General features: G+C 39.0%; 1 protein-coding gene across 3 annotated transcripts in view; it reads right to left on the bottom strand.

Annotated features, from left to right (window-relative positions):
• The window catches only part of LOC311301522 (SEC14-like protein 1), a 176,240-nt gene extending 151,734 nt beyond the window's left edge, over window positions 1-24,506 (bottom strand). For 2 of the 3 annotated variants that reach the window (XM_084426722.1, XM_084426720.1), the window contains exons 1-2: window positions 24,179-24,506; window positions 22,914-23,003 (exon numbers count right to left, since the gene is read on the bottom strand). In XM_084426722.1, the coding sequence (XP_084282848.1) occupies window positions 22,914-22,976 (63 nt within the window). In that variant the 5' untranslated portion in view covers window positions 22,977-23,003; window positions 24,179-24,506. The remainder of the gene's footprint in view (window positions 1-22,913; window positions 23,004-24,178) is intronic. The other variant, XM_084426721.1, reaches the window with a different exon arrangement.
• Between the last annotated feature and the right edge of the window lie 247 nt (window positions 24,507-24,753).

Raw genomic sequence — 24,753 nt, 5'->3', positions numbered from 1 at the left:
AACTTTTCGCCCAATTGACTTCGAGACCCGGATTCTCGAGATGCTCGAGTAAAATGGTTCTGTGTTCTATGAGCTCTGAGTGTGACTGAGCTAGAACCAGCCAATCGTCCAAGTAGTTCAAAACTCGCATTCCCCGAAGTTTCAGGGGAGCGAGGGCTGCGTCCATGCACATCGTGAATGTACGGGGTGCTAGGGACAGGCCAAACGGTAGGACTGTGTATTGATATGCCTGGCCCTCGAAGGCGAATCTCAAAAATCGCCTGTGACGTGACGCTATTTGTATTTGGAAATACGCGTCCTTCAGATCTATTGACACAAACCAGTCCCCCTGGCGAATTTGCGAGAGGATTTTCTTGGTCGTGAGCATTCTGAACCGGCGGTTTGAAAACGCTTTGTTCAGCTGTCTTAGATCTAGAATGGGTCTGAGACCCCCGTCTTTTTTCGGTACCAGAAAATATCTGCTGTATAGCCCCCCTTCGCTCTGAGCTTGAGATAAAGGCTCTATGGCCCCTTTGCTCAACAGTTTCGCAATTTCGGCACGAAGTAGATGTGCTACTTCCTTTTCTACTGTGGTTTCGATTTGCGCCGCGCAACGGCGGGGACGTCGAGCGAACTGTAGCGAATAGCCTCTTTCTATAATGTTCAGCACCCATTCTGATACCCCAGGAAGCTTTGACCACGCATTTGCATGGATAGCTAGGGGTTGAATGAGATCTGGGCTCTGGCCGCGACATGGTGGCGGCCGGAGCGTTCCGGTGTGCTGAAACACAAACATCGTGCTTGTAGCGTTCGAGGCGGGGGGCGCGCTGATCACAGCAGGCAGCCTGCCCGCGCTCGACTCTCTTAAGGCAGGTTGCCGAGGGAGAGCTTGTCATGTCCGTGAGTGAATGTGGGCACGGGACAGCGTATGTGTGTTGGTTTCGTTTTTACAGAAACCGTGGGACATGCAGTGTGTAGTGTTTGTGGGCACTGGGTCGTGGGCACATATACTACGTTAAATGCACAATTGAAATGAGTCGATTTTATGTGTGCGAGCCCTGTATTTTGGCGGGCTGTGCTTGTGTGTAGGAATGAACACTGGGTTGTGGGCATTTTTACTACACTCATAACACCATCAGCCGTGGCCAGATCTTGAGTGAATTTGGGCGCGGGACAGCGGGCACACTCATAACACTGAAAACACCGTCTGCTTGAGCAGACTGTATGTGCGTTGGTTTCGTTTTTACAGAAACCGTGAGACATGCAATGTGTGGTGTTTGTGGGCACTGGGTCATGGGCACATTCACTACATCTAATGCACAATCGACATGAGTCGATTTTATTTATGCGAGCCGCGTGTGGCGGGCTGTGCTTGTGTGTAGGAATGAGCACTGGGCTGTGGGCATTTTACTACACTCATAACACCATCGGCCGTGGCCGGAATACCAGAAAATACACTCTTTATGGGATTTATCTGGGTTTGTGTGCAGGCAAACGGGCTGTGAAACCGGCTTGTTTTCTGCTGAATACACTGGAAGTGTCACATTTTCTGGAACTGAACGAGCGAGAAGTTTTGGTGGAAGTCCGGCCGCAGCAGGACTTGAACCGTCGTTTCCCTAGACTGGCTAGGAAGAGCTTGAGTTGCCATAGAAACAGTGTTTGGGTGCAGGCGAGCGGCTTGTACAACGCGCTCGTTGGCTGCAAAATACATCTGCAGTCGCCTTTTTAAGGGAACTGACAGAACGAAAGCATTGACGGCATAATTTTATCTGCCGGCAGACACGGGATTCGAACACGGGTCTCTGGCGCGAAAGCCTAAGATTCCGCCACTGAGCCACAGGGGGGAATACATAAGCTGTCAGTTAGCGCGAGCATATAAGAGAGCGTCAACGTGTCTTGTGACGGCGTTTGTTTGCAGGCGTGCATGTATTTACAACAGGCTCGTTTACTGCAATATTGACATTTCCAGTCGCCTGAACTTAAGAGGGAACTGAGAAATGTGTGAGAAATGGAGGTTAGTCCGGCCTCGACGGGACTAAAACACTCTCTTTTCCTTTCGCCGGTGAGTGACGCGTGAATGGGCGGGGGTAGCTTTCTTGTAACGTAAAGAAAAAACTAACCCCGTGACCGTCAGCTCCTGACATCCCCTGTGAACGGCGCAGTTTGCGCGGCTCGAACAGAGGGAGAGCAAGTATCATCCCCCACAGACGCGGCTTCTTGGACGATATCCACGACGGAAGCGGCGGCCACTGTCCATCAGGAAGAGACTCTAGCGAAGGCGGGCGAACCGGCGAGCTTTGCGGGTTGAGGGAGATTCCGGGACCCGTTGAGCACGGCACTTTTTACGGCGCGGTACCGCGGCGGGCGGAGGTGCAGTCTCGGAGAAGGATGCCAGGCGAGTCCTCAGAGTCACCATAGGCATTAGCTCGCTGAGGGCAGGCGCGGCCAGCGGCTTCAGATGCAGTGGCTCGTCCCGCTGAAAGGCTTTCTCAAACGGTGCGGCTTCTTCTCTCAGGATCCAGCAATGCATGAGCTCCGCTGAAGAGATGAAAAATCAGTGAGCTAGCCTCTCGAAGCTATATTTATAGCCCTAGGCCACGCCCGTCTCGGCGGGACGTGACGTATTGGGCGCGAAGCGCCCCCATTTGAGCTGACGAGCTGATAGGGCCTTATCGATAGGCTGCTGCAGTTGCCGCAGGGCAGCCAATAGAGAGCCGTCTCGCCTGTGTCTGCATGCTGCCGCAACGCGTTTTACATTTCAAAATTAAGGATAATTTTTTGGCTTCAGTATCTCGCGGAAAAGAGATTTTCCCCTAGTGTAAGACTTACGCAGTACGAGAGAACCTCTCGTAAGAGAACTCTAATTTAACTATTAATATTGCAGCCTGCACTGCAAACTGTGCTGAAGATACATGTCATCAAAGTCAGGCAACACAAACCTGTTTCAAGACTTGAAACACAGTCAAGTGTTACATTGCACATGCAGAAACTAAGAAATAAATTTTCCAATAAAGATATTTATTTTGTTAAGGAAAAATGACAAATGTTTGAATGTTCTACCTCAGATTTGTGAAATGTAATAAAGATTTGACATTTATCGTGATAATTATCGATATCGACTGATATAAAACAATTATCGTGATCCATTTTTTTGGCCATAACTGTACTTAAAACATGTACATAAAATCAACTCCAACCATGTCAAAGTTCGAAAAGGTAGTGGTCGGAGGATTTAAAGGCTGAGTATCAACTAGATCAACTGGGGTGATAGTGATTAAAGAGCTGTATATGCCCTCAATCTTTACAGTGAAATAAAACTTATTACACTGGTCAACAGAGGAGTTAAAAGATTTAGAATTAGTTGCACCCTTACCAATGATGCTTGAATAATAGTTCTTATGTGCAATATTCAGAGCAGAGTGGTAAGCAGACTGTTGTTGAGTGTGGAAAAGCCTACGTACCGCCAGGTCAGATTTTTTGTACAGCCGTTCTAATTGCCTTCCAGCAGCTTTCATTAAATGTAACTCGGAAGCAGTGGTTCTCAACTCCAGTCCTCGTGACCCACTGCTCTGCACATTTTGTATGTCTCCCTTATTTAACACACCTGAACCAGATCATTAGGAGAGACTCCATGAACTGAACTGAGTGTGTCAGATAAGAGAGACATACAAAATGTGCAGAGCAGTGGGTCACGAGGACTGGAGTTGAGAACCACTGCTCTGAAGTATACCATGGACAGGGTTTCCTAAATGTAACAACCCGTTCTCGCACAGGTGCAAACTCGTCCAGAAGTGCAGATAGCATGGAATTATAGTGCTCAACAGTAAAAGTTAGTAATGGGAAGCCCAGAGAGAGAAGTAGAAAAGAAAGTGAAGTCCATGTGTTTGATGTTACGAAATTTAATAATGCGTTTAGAAATGGATCATGAAGACATAACATTCCTGTCAAAAGTAATAAGTCTATGATCACTTATACTCATATCGATACTATCCAGAGACTGAATACCAACAACAGCAGAGCAAACCACATCCAATATATGGTCCAACCAATGGGTCGGAAAAGTAACATGCTGTGTAAAATCAAAACCATCCAAAATGTCCAAAAAGGTAAAAGTATTAACATAATTAGGATTATCAATATGGAAATTGATATCACCAGTCAACACCATAGCAGGACAGAGTGGACTAAGAAGTGTCAACAACTCAGTAAACTCAGAGAAAAATACAGGATTTGGTTTTGGTGGACGGTAAATGAGCAGCACAAGAACAGGTGAAACCAGGCATTCAAATGATGAAAGGAGCATCAATAACATTAACTGATACAGTAGATCCAAATATCACAGCCAGGCCACCACCTTAACCAGAAGCTCGAGGCACGTCGATGTATTTATATCCAGATGGGGCACACATACTGTATTTAGATTTAGATAGTCATTGTCTTTGTGCCATGTTTCAGTGAGAGAAAGAATTAGGGCTGTACTGTCCTAGTCGATTAGTCGATTAGTTGGTCGATACGTTCTGGTTCGACCAAAATTCTGATTGGTCGATTTTCTGCCGCGTTTATTTCATCAGTTTTGCCGCGCTGAGGCGCGCTCATTTCATCAGGTGGAAAGCACTAACTGCTAATGGGGGTGTTTTCAGAATACCCTTGTTTCACTGTAACAGTCTGTCTTCAAAACACCCCCCTTGTTTTCACCTTTTTTGGATTAGTCCAACCCAAGAGAGAGCGTCGAGCGTAGAAGGTTTGATGCTGAATATTATTTATTTAATTGTGAGAGCGTTTAATAGTCAGTCCTCTTCTAACATGTCAACAACAAAGAAATCGACAGTGTGGCAGCATTTTGTTAAAATTGATAACAGGAAAAAGGTCGAATGCAAAGTTTGCAAGAAACAGTTTTCCACAGCTTGACGACAAACATGACATATCATCTACTGTAAAAGTGGTAAGCTCACTTGTCTGCGTTAACTTGCCCTGTCTGTTTTGAGTAAGCTATGAACATATCAGAATTTGCATATTTCAATGTTTTAGTGTGATAACCTAACTTTTTTTTATTTTATTTGGAGCCTAATACGCAATTGCGCTGTGCTGTTGGTTGTGTTAGTTTTGAGCCTAGGATGCTTTATTTTTCAGTTATGCACTTTATTTCGTTTCTGCTCTTGATCTGGTTTGTTTAATAAATATTCTTTTTTTATTAAAGTGGACGTGCCTTTTGTGTTTATTAAGAGTAAAAGCTTTAAGTTAATAGTCTATTCGTGTCTCAGCTGTGAAGCTAACGTTAAGCTCATCAGCCTCGCTCGGTGCGAGGACATGCACGGTGAAATGATAGTGTCTGACTAATAATAACTTATTATTATAACATATGACAAAAATAATTGTCTAAATTATGTTGCATATTCCTCAACAGTTCTTGTGATGATATCACTAGTTGACAACATAGTACTATTTTCGGAAATCATAAGCTATGATATTGCGCAGGTGCACGTGATGCAGCGCTGTCAGAGCTGACAGACTCAAGTGTCAGACTCATTTCAGTGCAAAATAATTAGGTCAAAAACGATTTAATATACTGCAAATAGCCTACTAGTTGTTTATGTTTATTTATAATTCATTTAGGCGGACAACAAGGCTACCAAGTACTGCGCACAGTGCACATCTAATTAATTTAACGTTTTTTTTTCTAACGTCATTTTTAGTCGATTTTAGTCGATTTTTAGTCGAAAATTTCAGGACTTCAGTCGACCAAGATTTTCTTTGGTTGAGTACAGCCCTAGAAAGAATGTCGATTTTTCTATCGAGAATAGTGTCAGTGATAAGTGTCGTTTTATTGTTCATTGACCTCGTGTTAAAATGAGCAATTCGTATAGTGCTGCAGAACACATTCGCCACAAACTTTTGAGACAGAGCCTCTGGATAGCATAGATTTCCATGACAGATTCCACGGCGTACAAAAGTATGACGCAGCGTGCGTATGGAAGTAAAATAATGCCAAAAAAAGCCTGTTGAATTGCACTACTTGAAAAAAATAGGCATTGCATTAACCATGCTTGCATTTTAATGCATTGTATTTTTAGGGCTGAAATTCAACATGGTTAAATATTTAAGCTGTGAATATTTCAATTCAAAACATTCCAAACACATTTTCATTATTAAAAATTCAATAATCCATATTCATCTTTCATATTTCACTTACAAAATATTCAAACTGTTTAAAAAAAAACAACCTATAATTTTCAACAGGCAATTTTCGGTCCATTTTATTTTGCTTTGCAAATTCGCTGAAGTTGCAAACAAGCTGAGCCATATCGCATTAATTATCGCGGACGTATCGCCTGCGATAATTAATGCGATATGTCTCAGCTTGTCAGTTAACTACGGCTCTGTGTTGTAAATGCCGCTCCATCTGAAAGCAGGTGATGGCGATTTACTACTAATCAAGGAACCGGCTTTACTGACGAGATGCGCCTAACAATGTCATGCGATATATCGCCCAGCCCTAGTTAATGCCTGACAGATTTTCTGTCACTCTGGCTCTACTGTCATGTTTTATTATGAGAATGCTCATTAAAATTATTGCATTACCTAACAAACTGCATACAACTGTATTGTTAAAACAACATTACTGTAGTGCCTCAGCTGTGCTCTGTCGGGCCTTGATTATATTACTGCTTATATTACTGCTTATGATCTCTGGGTAATGTTCATGTCCACCCTGGCCCTTCTTCTGATGTTTTTTCTGGTGTTGTTTTTCCTACGGATCGTGTGGCCTCAAATAACATGTTTTGATGATTTTTGCAACCGCAATAACCTTGGGTTTTTGCATGTAAACGCAAGAAGCATATTACCTAAACTGTACAAGCTTAAAGTATGGGTTGAAAGTTCTAACCCTGACGTTTTAGTGATCACTGAGACATGGTTGCGTAACTCTATTCCCTATCCTGACCTGTATTTATCTGGTTACAACCTGTTTTGGCAGGATAGGTCATCTAAGGGTGGGGGGGGGTGGCAATTTTCACCAAAGAACATCTTCAATGTAGTATACCTCTGGCAAAGTCTATACCCAAACAGTATGATCTTCTTGTTCTTAACATGAAACTTCTTAATATCAAACAGCTTTTCTTTATCTGTGGCTGGCTGCTATCGCCCTCCATCTGCACCAGCATGTACCCTAGAGGCTTTAAGCAATGCTCTTGCGCCTTTCACCAGGTCCGAGTTGATCAGACTTGGCGACCTAAACTGGGACATGCTTAAGCCCCCAGAGAAAGTTGTACAAAAATTTTACAGCCTAAACCTTCACCAAATCATAAACCTACCTACCAGATACAACCCAAAAAGTTGTGACAAGGCCACATTGATAGATGTTGTGTTTACAAACGCCCCACTCATGTACCTATCGGGTGTTTTTTGCAATGACCTCAGCAACCACTGTTTCATTGCCTGTGTTAGAGAACACCTTTCTGTCAAACAGCCTGTCGTAATCACTACTAAACGTATTTTGAAACATTTTGATGCTCAAGCTTTCTTACGTGATCTGGCCCATGTAAGCTGGTATAGCGTGAGCCTGATTCCCACCGTGAATGATGCATGGTTGTTTAACCCTCTGGGGACCAAGGTGTTTTTGGAGCCCTTGAGATGTTCTGACATGCCTTGAAATTTGTGCTTTTTTCAGTTATTTATAAACATGTTAATGGAAAAGGTGTAAAATCACTCTATATAGCATAAACAGGGCTACCAAAATATGCGGGCAACGTGTATGTAGATGTTTGTATTTTTAAGAGAATAATGTTTATGCGTGGTTATTGGAAAAAATAAAAATGAAAGTGGCTGAATTAAGACCACAAAACACATATTAAATATGTGTCCACAAGACTTTTGTCTAATTGATGTTGTACCTTTGAGTACTGGCTTCAAAATTATGTGAAAATAGTCTTGCTTTATCGTTCACCAAAAAAAATACATTGATTTAAATGGTGTAAAACAGGTTTTGCTTGGAAAGCCAATATGCGAGGGGGGCGTGAAGGAGTAGTTTACACCTGGGTTGTCCCACCCACTCTGCATAATGACTCTGCATAATTAGCCATTCATTCAGGTGTGACACTGACTGAGCCACAATGCAAGGACAATGTATTTAGAAGAATACTTATATTGACCATTTAAGATTTCGCTTACATCTATCTTGTAAATATGTTTAGCTATTTTATTAAAAATTTTACAATTACAACAATAATTACAATTTCAACAATATTTCAAGTGTACTCTTTCTTTGTAAAAAAAAAAAAAAGAAAGAAAAAAAAGATTATAGGCCTACATTTTATCATATGTATTCATTAGTTTGAATATAGCCAACATTGGAACATCTAACATCTTAGTCTATGACTTTATTTTTGACAAAAATAGTGTGACTAACGCCTGACTAACGTTGTTTTATTGAAATATCAGGGCATAAAAATGTTAATTTACGTTGCTTATACAAATACATTTTATTTCAACATATTCCAGTCGATTTTTACTCATCTCAGTAGGCTATGGCAAAGCAGTTTATTCTTTCACACACAGATGCGCGATTCATATTCAGGCTAAACACTCTTTACAAATATGTACCCTTCATTCATCTCACAGAAACGCGAGTCATATTATAGAAATGCGATTCATCTTTTTGCGGTTTATAGGCCTACACTAACGTTATTCCATAACGTTATTCCACACTTGAGAAAAGAAAACAGCCTACCTCACTCCTCAGCGCGATCTGCTGCTCATATCAGGAGATATTTCTCCTCATCAGCACTGTGGAAACTTTTCTCCATAAAGGCTATAATGCCTCACTCGCGGCGCTTTGTTTACAGCTGATGTGGGCGTTTCACAGATCTGAAATGGTTCTCAGAATTTGCATTTGAATAGCGCGCGCTCTCCGGGGAGTGGTCAAATTACTGTGAATCATCTCGTAATGAGGTCGACTGGAGTCGCTCTCTTTGTATACAGATTACAGAAACTAAGAATATTTGTTTTTTATATAAATGACTTCAATTAAAAGATGCGATCTCAAGCTTTATGCCCGTGGGTCTGTTTGCCTGTTTGACTGAATTTTCGCGGAGTTATAGATCATTTTCGAACGCGTTTCAAACGGGAGTTTACTGACAGAGAGAAGGCAGAAATCGCATCATCTTAATTTTTCTTTATTTGTCAAAAAGCAAAACACTTTATTTTTATTGTGAGTATACAGAAAAAAAATTGAAACTGAACAGGATCGATTGATGTATTACACGAAAATGAAAGATCAAAATTAACAGAGCATTTAGTGTTTATTTTCATTGCTAAAAAAAAAAAACGAGCAAAACGCGCGGGCGCGTTTTTGGTCCCCAGAGGGTTAAAGATCTTCTTACTGCTGTGATCAACAAACATGCCCCAAACAAAAAGATACACATAAAAAAAAACACAACAGCCCATGATCTAGCTGTTCTGCTACAGCAAAAAAATACAGCCTGGCGCAAAGCATGCAAGTCACATTCTGCCAAAGACAACCTTTTATTTCGTCAATTCAGGAACAAGGCCACACAAGCAGTGAGGGAGGCTAAAGCTGGCTTCTTTAAAGAACAGTTCACACTCTGTGGTGCGAATCCAAAAGCATTTTGGAATACGGTAAAAAAAAACTTGAAAACAAACCCCGGACCATGCCATTGTCCCTAAAAGTGGATGACATAGTTGTTACTAATAAAAACTCCATGGCTGAAGCATTCAATCACCACCACATTCTGGCTTTGTTTCCAAGGCGTTAAACCCTATTGCTACAGCCCCTACAGCCTCTAATACCTGCAGCCTTTCAGCACCTCCTCACAGTTTTTTCCATCCGGCCTGTTTTAGTGAGGGAAGTCCTGAATTGACCACTCAGGACCCCAATAAATCAGCTGGGTCAGATGATCTTGCCGCTTTTTTCATTAAAATTGCTGCCCCTGTCATTGCGGCTCCTCTAACAGCCCTCATTAATCTCTGCCTCCATACAGCCGAGATTCCACCTGCTTGGAAAGAAGCGGTTGTGCTTCCTCTGTATAAGGGCGGTGATCAGGCTGACCTAAACAATTTCAGGACAATCTCCATCTTGCCTTGTGCAGGGCTCACAAAATCGCTAGCCCGACGTCCCGGGGCTATTGTGTTTTCCAGTCGGGCTACCAAAATGCATAACCGGCCTGCCTGACGGGCTATCTGAAATAGTGCTCACTTCAGTCTTGTTATAATCAGATTCAGCGCGTTCTTCATCTTCAATCCGCAGCAGTGCCGAGCAGAGTGCACGTCAGAAACAGAGGACAGGGTGTGTGTGTGTGTGTGTGTGTGTGTGTGTGTGTGTTCATCTGAGCCTCATTGGTCTGTCACTGCTCGTCAATGTCAGAATATTTGAGATAACCAATCAAATCAAAGTAGGCGGGATTTATGTTCACAGAAGCTGCTGAGCGCGAATTTGAGCAGAGCGACTCGACGCAGTTTACGGTCAAGTGCGACATAAGCTAAACTAAACATTCCACATTTGACAGTTTTTTTAGGTCATAAATGTGAAACGAATGACAAAAATAATCAGGTAAACGAATATACTTTTGTCGAATTTCGCCATTTTGAACTGAAAATAGGCCTATGTAACGTGACTCATGTAATGTAATAATTAGTTTACTGTCATTGTGAGGGGACAAGAAACTAACAAAGACGTTTTCATCATGTTAGGCACAAGATTAATAATGAATGTGTACATGTTGAGAATTAATATAATACAAATTGTAGCCTTCAGTAAATTAAAAAAGTTCAGCTTTAGGAGGGGAAGAGACAGGGCAAGATGAGGAGACTGAGAGAAAAAGAAAGAGAGATGGATAAGAAGTGAGAGCAAGTACTGACAAATAATCTACTGCCCGCTGACATTTCATGATGTTTTAAAGCCATTTCTTATCCTTTTTTGGCCTTCAAACATCTTGAAATGCACATATCAGAGAAATAAAAAATGTGAACCCCCTAACAACCTTAACATATTGTTCCCTTATACCTACACGGAAGTACACTATAATTACAGAAACGTACACCGTAATTTCGGTTTACTTACGCAGTTGTTTGCGGGTCGTAATATAAAGTGTTACCTGCTATTTTAGACTACAGTCATAGGCATGGGCAGAAAGCACACAGCTGCATCTGTGTCATCTCATGGTCTTCAGATGAAAGATGTGAAATATAAACCCATATTTTTAGGGATGTTAGTTTGTTTCATAAATTGAATCACTGGTCTCATCTAGGCTTTAAAAACAAAAACTCTGAGGACACATGGAATGCAGCCTTAAAATTTTGTTAAAATTAAGCAGCTTAGGTGGCATAATTAACATTTTCACACCAAAATCAAAATGAATAAACTGAAGAAAACCTAAGTTCACACCTGTACAATAGAGATCTTCCATTCCGGAGAGTAGAAGAACAGGATTCAGGGGAAGTAAGTGCAATACTAATTTCAGAAATATATAAACATAAAAAAATGAAACACAGATGTCACCAAATACAGTTGTGTTTATCTGCAGCAATGGATGTTTCGATCGATCGGCCGCAGAGCGGTATCGGCCGATAATCACATTCTATGACTCGAACGGGAGTCACTAAAATAGGCCGATCTCACCAACCAATCGCAAATTGATGACGTCAGATTTTAGCGCCACAGTCGCCATCACCAGTGTGGAGTTATTACACGGTCTCAAGAAACAATGCGTTTTAAGACTTACGATTTAACAATAAGTGATTTGAATATGTGCGTGCTCTGTCTGATAGTCGGGTCCTGAGCGTAGTCAGTGCACACTCCTGGAACGTGCGCACAAAGCTGCTGCTCATACAGAGCGTGAGTACTTATCTTACTTGACTTGAAGGGTCAAATACACACACTTATGTGTCAAAATGCCAGTTTTTGTGAGTATCTTCATAAACACAGTAATGTATTAAGTAAACGTAAACAGTGCATTTGGTGTTAAAGTGAAAGCAGGCTAATGAAGCTGCTGCCCTCCTTGCCATTCATGTTAATCAAACAGTCTGTCATTGCTCTTAACAAAATCACATTTGTAAAGATTATGCACTGTTTTGTAAATTGTATTACTTTATTCAATTTATATTGTATTTCTATTTCTAGTGCTTGATTGTTTAGCAATCGAGTGCTGATGATGAGCGCCTAATCAGTATAGCAGCATATGTTTTGTTCAGCAATAGACTATCTCCCCCAAATGCAGAAAAGCTAGAATTTATAAAGAGAATACTGCCTTAGCTACTCAAGTAGGACGTAGGAAGGACGGAGACAAATACTCAGCACTTGCTGAATAATATTACTGATAATTTTTTTTATCAGATTACAAATTTTGTTCATTTAGGAGTTGCAGTGTTTCTGTTTGTTTCAGCAGTTTCTCGAATACTCTCTGTATGAACATGCAATGAGAGTCATTTACATTTATTGTCAAGCCCATATTCTCATACCAGTAACTATAGTGATAGTGACTGACCAAAGTAATATCAAAGATGGCGACGTCCTCTTATTAGGGCCCAAGCCCGATGAGATCTATATGTGTACTGAGTTTCATATTATTACATGCAAGCGTGTTTGATTTATGGACCAAGTTTTCAGACCCCATTCCAGGGGGGCGCTGTCGAGCCCCCCTGCCACGCCCCGGTACCAACTTCAGCCCGGCCCTGATGGCCGCAGGTTCTGACGTGTGTGCAAAATTTCAAGAGTTTTTGAGCACGTTAAAGGCCCCAAAAAAAATCCTTCCTGAAACAATAGGGCCTTTGATATCTCGAACGGTTTGGCCGTGACGAGGAAACGAATTTATGGCGAATAATGGGACACAGGAAGTGTGTTATAACTTCTGCATACATTAACTGATCTTGATGAAACTTCAGCAGTGTGTTCGTTGTAAGAGGCCGATCACATGGATGTGACTATTGTGAGTCAAAGTTATAGCGCCACCAACTGGCTGCAGGAAGTTTGTCACTTTCAAAATGCTTTGAAATCACTCTATTTTTACCCGATTTGCTTCAAACTTTATGTGTATAATGTAGACCCACAGCAGATGTAGACCTGTGAAAGGATTATTGATATCTTAGATACTGTTGCCATGGCAATGCATCAAACTTTAATATTATTTTTTGATGCTTTTGAGACTCTTACCATGCTTGAAATTGCATGAAATTCGACAGACACATCACATTTATTATCCAGTAGACTAGTGCAAAGTTTCAGAAACGGGCGTGGTGGAATGGCTCAGTAGCGCCACCTTTTGACAAAAGTGAGGGGGTTAATTTTATGTACAGTCACAAAAATCAGTACACATATTGGTCTCATCGAGCCGGACAATTTTCTAATTTACAGTCATTAGCTCCGAGCATTAGGAAGTCAGATATTTTGGTTTGAATGTGGATTTCTTTGCAAAATCAGCCTCTGAATTTTTACCCACTCCTCTTAAGTGGTTTATTTTATTCCCACCAAACTTTTTCAACATGATGAAAATACATTAAAGATGCTAAATTGTAAACAGATAATAAATATCTCAAACAGTTTTGCTATGGCGAGGGATTAAAGTAATGTCAAAAAAGGAAACACTAAAAACCTCCTATCTTCTAAAAATTTAATTATACACCATTTATTTCTATATAAAATTATACAAATATCAGAACTAAACCCATTTTATTCTTTTTTCAATTTAATAATTGTTTAAGTTTAAAAACATCCAGAATGTTTTTTTAGTCCAAAAAATAAATTATGTCATTCATAGTGCTATACTGCCCTCTTGTGTTCAAAATCAGGTAGGCCTATTGTATCTATATAAAAATATACTAGGTATGTGACGGTGAGAATATTTTACCACTGGTTAATCAACGTGTGACACCGCTGAGGGCTTTTGAATTGCTAACTTAAAAACTAAAGTAAAATTCGTTCATCCGCACTGACATGGATAATGGTGCAGAGCGAGCATTTTCAATGAATTCCTATGGAAATAGGAATGAACTAAAAAATGTTTGCTCTTCTCTGCCCGTTCCTCGCCTCGCCATATATATATATATATATATATATATATATATATATATATATATATATATATATATATATATATATATATATATATACACAGTGCAATGCATAAGTGAATACACCCATGCTAAAGTTGACTAAAAAGAGGAATAAAAAATCATATTTTGGAAATTGAACTTAATGCCTTAATTTAAAAAATTAGGAAAAATGCAACCTTTAAGGACACCAATTTTCTTTGTGAATGAATAATGTATCGTAAATAAATAAATGTTCTTCCTTAAAATACATGGTGCATAAGTGAGTACACCCCTATGTTAAATTCCCATAGAGGCAGGCAGATTTTTATTTTTAAGTATTTGTAAAAAAAAATTTTTAGGATACTATGCATCCTGATAAAGTTCCCTTGGCCTTTGGAATTAAAATAGCCCCACATCATCACATAGCCTTCACCATACCTAGAGATTGGCATGGTTTTATTTCAGTTAGCCTAAAAGCTAGTTTGATTTGCATTGAGAGATGATCTTATGGAAAGTACCCCATGCCAATCTCTAGGTATGGTGAAGGCTATGTGATGATGTGGGGCTATTTTAATTCCAAAGGCCAAGGGAACTTTATCAGGATGCATAGTATCCTAAAAAAAAAAAAAAAAAAAAATACTTAAAAATAAAAATCTGCCTGCCTCTATGGGAATTTAACATAGGGGTGTCCAAACTTATGCACCCTGTATTTTAAGGAAGAACATTTATTTATTTACGATACATTATTCATTCACAAAGAAAATTGGTATAATGTATCGTAAATAAATAAATGTTCTTCCTTAAAATACATGGTGCATAAGTTTGGACACCCCTATGTTAAATTCCCATAGAGGCAGGCAGATTTTTTTTTTTAAGTATTTAAAAAAAAAAAAAATTTAGGATACTATGCATCCTGATAAAGTTCCCTTGGCCTTTGGAATTAAAATAGCCCCACATCATCACATAGCATTCACCATACCTAGAGATTGGCATGGGGTACTTTCCATAAGATCATCTCTCAATGCAAATCAAACTAGCTATTAGGCTAACTGAAATAAAACCATGCCAATCTCTAGGTATGGTGAATGCTATGTGATGATGTGGGGCTATTTTAATTCCAAAGGCCAAGGGAACTTTATCAGGATGCATAGTATCCTAAAAAAAAAAAAAACTTAAAATTAAAAATCTGCCTGCCTCTATGGGAATTTAACATAGGGGTGTACACACTTATGCACCATGTATTTTAAGGAAGAACATTTATTTATTTACGATACATTATTCATTCACAAAGAAAATTGGTGTCCTTAAAGGTTGGATTTTTCCTAATTTTTTTAATTAAGGCATTAAGTTCAATTTCCAAAATATGATTTTTTATTCCTCTTTTTAGTCAACTTTAGCATGGGTGTATTCACTTATGCATAGCACTGTATATATATATATATATATATATATATATATATATATATATATATATACATATAAACAGTGAGGAAAATAAGAATTTGAACACCCTGCTATTTTGCAAGTTCTCCCACTTAGAAATCATGGAGGGGTCTGAAATTGTCATCGTAGGTGCATGTCCACTGTGAGAGACATAATCTAAAAAAAAAAATCCAGAAATCACAACATATGATTTTTTAACTATTTATTTGTATGATACAGCTGCAAATAAGTATTTGAACACCTGAGAAAATCAATGTTAATATTTGGTACAGTAGCCTTTGTTTGCAATTACAGAGGTCAAACGTTTCCTGTAGTTTTTCACCAGGTTTGCACACACTGCAGGAGGGATTTTGGCCCACTCCTCCACACAGATCTTCTCTAGATCAGTCAAGGTTTCTGGGCTGTCGCTGAGAAACACGGAGTTTGAGCTCCCTCCAAAGATTCTCTATTGGGTTTAGGTCTGGAGACTGGCTAGGCCACGCCAGAACCTTAATATGCTTCTTACAGAGCCACTCCTTGGTTATCCTGGCTGTGTGCTTCGGGTCATTGTCATGTTGGAAGACCCAGCCTCGACCCATCTTCAATGCTCTGAGGAGGGAGGTTGTTCCCCAAAATCTCGCAATATATGGCCCCCGTCATCCTCTCCTTAATACAGTGCAGTCGCCCTGTCCCATGTGCAGAAAAACACCCCCAAAGCATGATGCTACCACCCCCATGCTTCACAGTAGGGATGGTGTTTTTGGGATGGTACTCATCATTCTTCTTCCTCCAAACACGTTTAGTGGAATTATGACCAAAAAGTTCTATTTTGGTCTCATCTGACCACGACTTTCTCCCATGACTCCTCTGGATCATCCAAATGGTCATTGGCAAACTTAAGACGGGCCTTGACATGTGCTGGTTTAAGCAGGGGAACCTTCCGTGCCATGCATGATTTCAAACCATGACGTCTTAGTGTATTACCAACAGTAACCTTGGAAACGGTGGTCCCAGCTCTTTTCAGGTCATTGACCAGCTCCTCCCGTGTAGTTCTGGGCTGATTTCTCACCTTTCTTAGGATCATTGAGACCCCACAAGGTGAGATCTTGCATGGAGCCCCAGTCCGAGGGAGATTGACAGTCATGTTTAGCTTCTTCCATTTTCTAATGATTGCTCCAACAGTGGACCTTTTTCACCAAGCTGCTTGGCAATTTCCCCGTAGCCCTTTCCAGCCTTGTGGAGGTGAACAATTTTGTCTCTAGTGTCTTTGGACAGCTCTTTGGTCTTGGCCATGTTAGTAGTTGGATTCTTACTGATTATATGGGGTGGACAGGTGTCTTTATGCAGCTAACGACCTCAAACAGGTGCATCTAATTTAGGATAATAAATGGAGTGGAGGTGGACATTTTAAAGGCAGACTAACAGGTCTTTGAGGGTCAGAATTCTAGCTGATAGACAGGTGTTCAAATACTTATTTGCCGCTGTATCATACAAATAAATAGTTAAAAAATCATATATTGTGATTTCTGAATTTTTTTTTTAGATTATGTCTCTCACAGTGGACATGCATCTACGATGACAATTTCAAACCCCTCATGATTTCTAAGTGGGAGAACTTGCAAAATAGCAGGGTGTTCAAATACTTATTTTCCTCACTGTATATATATTTTTTATTTATTTTTTGTTACATATATATATACATATATAAATACATACATATATATATATATATATATATATATATATATATATATATATAATGTGTGTATATATTGTAAAAAAATTTGTTACTACATATATATATATATATATATATATATATATATATAGCTGCGAGCACGACCGGCTTGGGCCCGCAATCGCTGCTCGCAGCTATATTTTTGATTATTATTATTATTATTTTATTCCCTTCTTATTTCTTCCACTCTTTCCTTTACTGTACTGGTAATCACTTATTTTGTAACTTTATGCTATATTGTAAATGCTCCTTCTGCAATCCTTAGTTGGACAAGCACTTCAATGGAAAATCATTCTTGGGAAGATCTGGTTTTAAAAGGACAAACTGGGATGGTTGGGTGGGTCTCTTTCATATTGATTAATATCTGTATAACACATCCATAATATGTTTGTATACATTTGGGCCAATATGTGCTGTAGAAAATGCTACATGGTTTAATAGAAATTAAATTTAAAAAAAAATTGTTAAATAAAAAGATGGCGACGTCATCTGCCTCTTTGTAAGTTACCGACGCACGCATTTCAATTCCGCCTATCGATTCCTGACTTTTTCAGTGATGCTCGCGTGGTGAATGGCAATGAGCGTGTGTTTTTTTTGTTTTTGTTTTTTTACAGTTGTATTGATCTGCCGGGACCTGGCTGCCGCACAAGCGCTGTACGTTACATTTACCATAACGGAGCGCAGAAAACGTTCGAAAGTTTGGTTAAGTTTTTCAAAAAAAGATGACAATACAGCAAATTGCATTATATGCAACAAAGAAATTTTGTGCAAGGGAGGAAGCACCTCCAATATGATGAAACATTTGCTTCAACACGGGGTTAATTTGAAGTAATTCACCGCATTTGATTCGGTGCAATCTCTCAGCAGCAACAACACCATACAGCTATTAGCAGCAATAGCAGTCTCTCACACTCAAGTACAAAACACAGATGAGCGGACATTCGTCTTGGAATTAGAGCCGCATAATTCTGGATAAATTGAGAACCAGTTTTGTTTCAAATTGTTTGATTTGTTTTGTTTAAAATAGAGAGTAACATATAACATGTTCGATTCTATTAAAAAAATATATACATTTGAATCATTCATTCAAAATGTATTTATTCAGTCTCCATAAATATTTGCTTAGTTAATGGATGATTCACCATTTCTGAACAAATCTTTTGAATGAATGATTCAATGAAAAAAAAACACATTTAACACTCACTTGCTGCCACCTACTGGTGTAATGTAACCAACAATCTTTATTTGAAGAGACTTTTTAGCCATGAAGGGGAAGATGAGCAAGGAGAAAGTGGTTGAATGTCACAGGGCGGTGACAAGATTTGTGGTGAAGGGGTTACATCCTTTTCCTATGGTTGAGATGCCTTCATTTAGGTATGCAAAATACTTTCTTGATTAGGTTCTCAGTTTTTCACAGCAATATCAATGGATTTGAGCCTTCTTTGATATTCTCTTATGTCTCAAAGCACATCAGAAACAGAGCTAACAGAACATTATATTCTACAGTAAACTATGATTAGGTAAGTGAAGAATTATAAGTGTGCATTTTCTCTGCAGGGAGATGAAAAGGCCCTAAATCACAAATATAACCCGTCCTCCAGGGATACTCTGTCCAATCATTTGATACCAGCCTGGTACAAAAAAAAATCAGATCTGGAAAAGGTTAGCAGGATCGCAGTTACTAGTGATTGCTGGACAAGCATTTGCCAGGACCATTACATTACGGTTACATCACATTATATCACTGAGGGAAAGATTAATCAGAAAGTCCTTAAAACAAAAGCTGTGTACAAAGCACAAACAGGGGCAGTGGTAGCAGAAGAAATTGGGGATATTTTAGATGAGTTTGGGATAAGGAGCAGAGTTGCAGCTATCACAGTGGATAATGCATCCAACATAAATGTGGCAGTACAAAAGCTTCGCCTCATTAAAATAGGCTGCTTTGCGCACACACTTAATCTTGGGGCCCAATGTGTGTACAAAATTACCTCAGTGGCAAAATGTACAGCAAAGGTTCGGGACGTGATTGTGTGGATAAGAGGTCAACCATGGCCAAAACTGTGCTCCAGGAGAAGCAACACATTCTGAGTAAGAATCATTACTCATCATCATCATTTAGTTAATTAATATTAGATATTATTGTGTATATGTTAGTAAGATAGAGTTATAAGAACTGTTTTTGTTGTAGATCTGCCCCAGCACTCTCTCCTTCTCGATGTCAGAACTCAGTGGAACTCTCTTTACCTCATATTTGAAAGTTTCCTTGAGCAGTATCAAGCAATTCAGGCAGCCTCTTTGGATCTACGGCTAAAGAAAAACAATGGAGGGGGACAGGTATATGACAGCCTTTGGAATGCTGATTGAAGAATTCTTCATAATTTTCTGAACTTTTTTTGTCCTAAACAGACTTGTAAGAGTAACAGGTGAGGACTTAAGAAAGCAGAGGACTTTGTCCAACTCATGCGAGTTATGTACGCATCCACACTCTGTGTCTCAACTGAAAAGAGTCCAAACTGCAGCCAGATCCTAGCCCATACTGCAAAAGTTAAGAGAACATTTCACTGTGCATGAAGAAGATACAGTGTTTGTGTCCACTCTTAAGACAACAGTCTGGTCTGATCTGTCCCAGCGTTATCAGGTAAAAGAATAATTAAAATGAATATCACTTATAACAAGAATTGTGTTATGTTTTGTTATTCTAATTATATATCTACATTTCATAGAGTGTCAATGTCAGAGCCTTCCTTGAAGAGGCAACTGCATTGGATCCTCGGTTTAAGCATAAAGTGGAGAATGAGACCGTCTGGCACCGAATAAAGGACAAAGTACTGGCAGCAGCACATCCTATGGAAACAGAGCAGGTATTCATTATGAACATGAATGTAGTGTGAAATTAATTTAGACCTTAAGTTATCAAATACTAATTTCCTATGTATGTTAGTCCTTTGTTTCTTCAAATTGCTTATTACACTTTCAGCTGACAGAGCATGGCGATGGAGAGAGGGACATGGGGACAGTCCAGCAGGATGAAGAGGAGACTCTATTGGTGGTGATCACAGCATGGTATAAAATTGCAGGGATAAACTATGCAAATGGCTAAAGTTTTAAAAACTATATATTTTGTTCATTGTAGATTCAAAAGTGCGAGAAGACCAAGATGACTCCCTTGGAGGAGCTTTTTGCTGAAGATGATGACCTTAAGGAGAACCTAATTCAGAGCACCTTGTCCATCCAGGAAAAAACTTCCAAAGAACTGGAGATGTATAGGGACATGCTGCCTCTAATGACCTCTGAAGACCCTGCACTCTGGTGGTGGAACAGGAGAGACACATATCCTTTCCTGTCTGATACTCATACCTTTGTGTACAGGCCTCCTCTACCCAGTGAAAGGGTTTTTTCTACTGCTGGGGATACAATTAGCCAAGACAGATCACGTATACTTGCTAGTGGTCGACCGATATATCGCCAAGGCCGATATAAGTTTTTCTGATTGGCCGATGTGTTGGAAGCGGAACCAGAAGAGAACTGCAACGGCAGCTCCTCAGATCAAACAGCGCTCACTCACATTCTCCGTCTTCATTAATTTACGATCTCTGTCAGTCATATCTAATACTTTGTTAGACAGAACTGGTAAACAAAGAAAGTAAATGGTATGCGAAGTAAGTAAAGTGTTTGCTTTTATATTATTTGTAACAGAAAAGGCAAACAATCAGGCTAAAATACTTTCTCATTTGCCGTCAACATTCAGCTAATGCGCATCTACGTCATTTAAACAAATCTCTGAATATCTAATAAACATTTAATTTCACAAACCTTGCAGATTTAATCGAATCCAGCTGTGATATCTTGTGAAGTGTGCATTACTGTCTGCAAGTGACGGTCGGTCCGTGCGAAGTGAGTGAATGCGAACATAAGATCAGCTTCACAGGAGACGCGATCGAAAAACTTTAAATCCTTAATTTTAAAATATGCTGATATATAACCAGTTGTCCACTGTGTCATATTCATATCTGTGATATATCCAGTTGCCAACTGTGTCATATTCGTATCGTTTTCACTGTGCTGTATCTGTATGTAAAATTAGCGTTACCTTGTCTTTATTGAAAAAATATGATTACCAGCACGAAATTACCAGATTACTGAGTGCCCTGTTACAGTGTTTACTTTCGTTTTATTCACATATTCATATATTTCTAAACAATTACTTTGTGAAAAATACTGTAATAGGATTGCAGATTCAAGAAGTTGCCATCTAAAGTATAAAAGCATGTTTATTTTAAAGATTTGGTTTCTAATTTATTTCTAATTTATTAAATATTGATTTAAATAAATATATATAAAAATATCGGCTTTATATCGGCCATCGGCCACCCTGCTCTCTAAGATATCGGCATCGGCCATCAAAAAACCAATATCGGTCGACCACTAATACTTGCCCATAGCAGACATGCTGATTTTTCTTCAAAAGATTGCTGACTTTGCATGTCTGTTACATATTTTGTTCTGTTCTATTTTTTGTGTTAAAATGAAATAGTTTTGTAATTGTTTTTATTGATAATTCCTTAAAGTGTTATATATTTTTTGTACATTAAGACGCATTGTCACAGTTTTACTGGTAATAGCCTAAATGTGACAAGAATAAAAGGTAGAATTTTTACAACTATTTGCTCTTTTTTTTTCTCTCCAAAAAATATTGGAATCAGAACCAAGAATCTTTAAGAACCGGATTCGATAAGCGGAATTGGAATCGTTAAAATTTAAACGATACCCAACCCTACTGCATAGTAACCTCTGCAAAACAGAGCACCTTCTTCTTCCACACTTCACATTCATGTGCATAGACTGCCAAAACAAGACAGAAGCTACATTTATATGGACACTTTTTGTTTCAATTGGAATAAAATCATTTTGATTGATGAATCCGAACATAGCCTTTACATGAACGCTAAATAAAGTGACCGGGTTGATGTGCGCATTTATATGAGACAAGCTTCAAATCGGATTTTGACAAAGTGAAAGCACGAATATAGACTTTCCTGCTGTTGGCACATACTAACCATCATCCTGTCATCGCTTCTTTTCTTTGTTTTAAAAAGCAGACTTAATATTTATCTACTTCGGGTCCTGATTATGAGACGACAAGCAAATGAAGCTTTGTGCCATGCTCCTTATATTTATCAAGCAGTAAAAACACCCTTCCCTCACTCAAAACAAACAAGGCATCTGTGGATGAGAGTCCAAAGCAGAGGACTGCTGGGATGACACTGTCCTGCAGCACTCCACAGACGATGAGTGGAATGAGAATTTTAGAATGAAACGACATTAATTACGCTGTATTCAACAACAACAGCTTGTTCCGTGTGTCATAAGTCATTCAGCCATTTCAGTTTTCAATCCAATCAAGTGTTTACAAGTACTATCGAATGGATTAGAAAAGGTTTTAATCGGATTTGGCCAAATCATTACGATTGACATGGTTACATGTGACTCTTTTTTTTTTATTCAGACTGTGCTACTAGTCTGATTACAAACATGGGTCCATCCATGTAAACGCAGCTAGTGATCCAGCTTTAGGGAAGCTTTAAATTCAAGGAAAACAGATTGATGTTTTGCCTGTAGCTTGGTAGCTATAAAATATATAATTATCATTGTTGTGGCCACAATAAAACTATATAAAAAAGTTTTTCAACAATAAAATTAACTGTTGAGTGTTAAGACTGTGTTTTACACTTACTGCCATGACCAGTTCAAAAGGATGTTTGTACACCCTCACAGGGGACTGATACTTCTGCACCATGGTGAAGAGTACGGCGGTGCTGACAATCTAAAAACAAAAGACAAAGCCAGGAAAGCAGTCAAACATTCCATCTTATGTAATGAACCCAACAGATTTTGGCAGATTTCTCAAAATTAGTAATATTACATCACACATGCAAATCAGCACAAAGTGGACAGACACGCATCACTTTCTATAAACAAATCTGACTACACATTACAAAAGTCTTAAACTTCAATATGTAGCTAAAGAATAGTGTAGAGGCATGTGGGTAGGAATTCCAGGCATGTCCAGTTCATGCAGTCAATTTTATGTTGATTCCTCAGCCTGAATACACACATTCAGAATAAGAAAATGTTGAAAACATCTTTAGGGGATTGTTGTTTCCCAATGTATTTAGACACAGATAATGCAAAGTATCCTCTAACGTGTCCTTTACTAATTTACAAGTAAATGCTGTTCAAGTTTTAAACTGTTTTATTTTTCACGTCTGTCCCATTAAATAACAAACTAAGGTAACGTTAAATGTTATAACAGCAATCCTACCTGCCGAATACATTACCAACACGTATCATTCTGTAATAAATAAAACCCATTCCTGTGATATGCACTAACATTAAACTAGATTAAACTGTATTTACCAGCATGTTAATAGGTGTGTTGTGTATAATACACAACACAACACAAAACAAAATGACAATTACATTAAATCATAATTAAAGCGTGCCTTCTCTAACCAAGAGGCGAGAAACATCTATAAACAAACTATCCAAAACACTTGCTTATCGGTATTAAAATAGTGTCTCTGAATAAATGTAACGTTTGCTTATTTCTTCGCATTTAAATGTTTTGTATTACGAATGACGTGTCTGATCTCTGCAGCTAACGTAATTAGCATGTTAGCACAACCATTAACGACTCACATTAAACTCAAACACGCCAATACCCTCACATTAAACTAAAACATAATACTTAATCCAAATGACTCTATAATTTAATCTATTATTACCAAAACAAAGAATGTACATGTATAAACGGTTAATATAGGAGACGGCCGACGTAGCGTTAACGTTAACTTAACTTACAGTGTTAGCAAACAGTGTTAGCGAGTTTAGCGCTAATGACAAAATGACGTTATTAACATTGTTCGATCATTATCTAATTCTAATTTCAGACACATTTTGTAGCGCATTTTAGTAAGTGTGTTTTGTAAATGTACTTACTAAAACAAACTGAATTACTGAAAACAGATTCGTAGCAGCAGATAAAGCAGTAACGTTAGCAGCTATAATTAAGACTGTAAAGGTTGTTCTTCAGGTTCTAAATGCTGGAATTGGTTGCTTCTGGATCTCCATGATATGATCTCTCTGAATCAATGCTGAACAGTGACTCCGATCAAACGCGGTCCGGACTCACAGCTCCGCTGCTGCCGATTCTTCTCCATCACAAACTGCAGAGGACAGAAGAACAGTCTGCGTCTCCTCCTTATCTCAGTATTTTTCCGAATAGTATGTATGCTGTTGTTTTCATCGCCACCATGCGACTGACACCACAACAATATTCACCCCTGAAAACCTTTTAAAATGTACATTTATGCGCTCACCCTTCCACATTCATTGAAAGAAATATAAATTATTGAGGACATTTTAAATTTGAGTAAAAAGAGGAATGAAAAATTGAAAAATTGTACAGGCGTGTATGAGGTTCCACTTGTGTCAAAAATTGCTTTGTACTATATATTTTTCCTTGTCTGTAATTGGCTACTTGTTCAGATAAATATGTTGATGTGTATATTCTC

This window comes from Rutilus rutilus (genome assembly GCF_951802725.1).
Source record: "Rutilus rutilus genome assembly, chromosome: 12".
Classification (NCBI taxonomy): domain Eukaryota; kingdom Metazoa; phylum Chordata; class Actinopteri; order Cypriniformes; family Leuciscidae; genus Rutilus; species Rutilus rutilus.
This window is presented reverse-complemented; position numbering and strand designations above follow the sequence as displayed.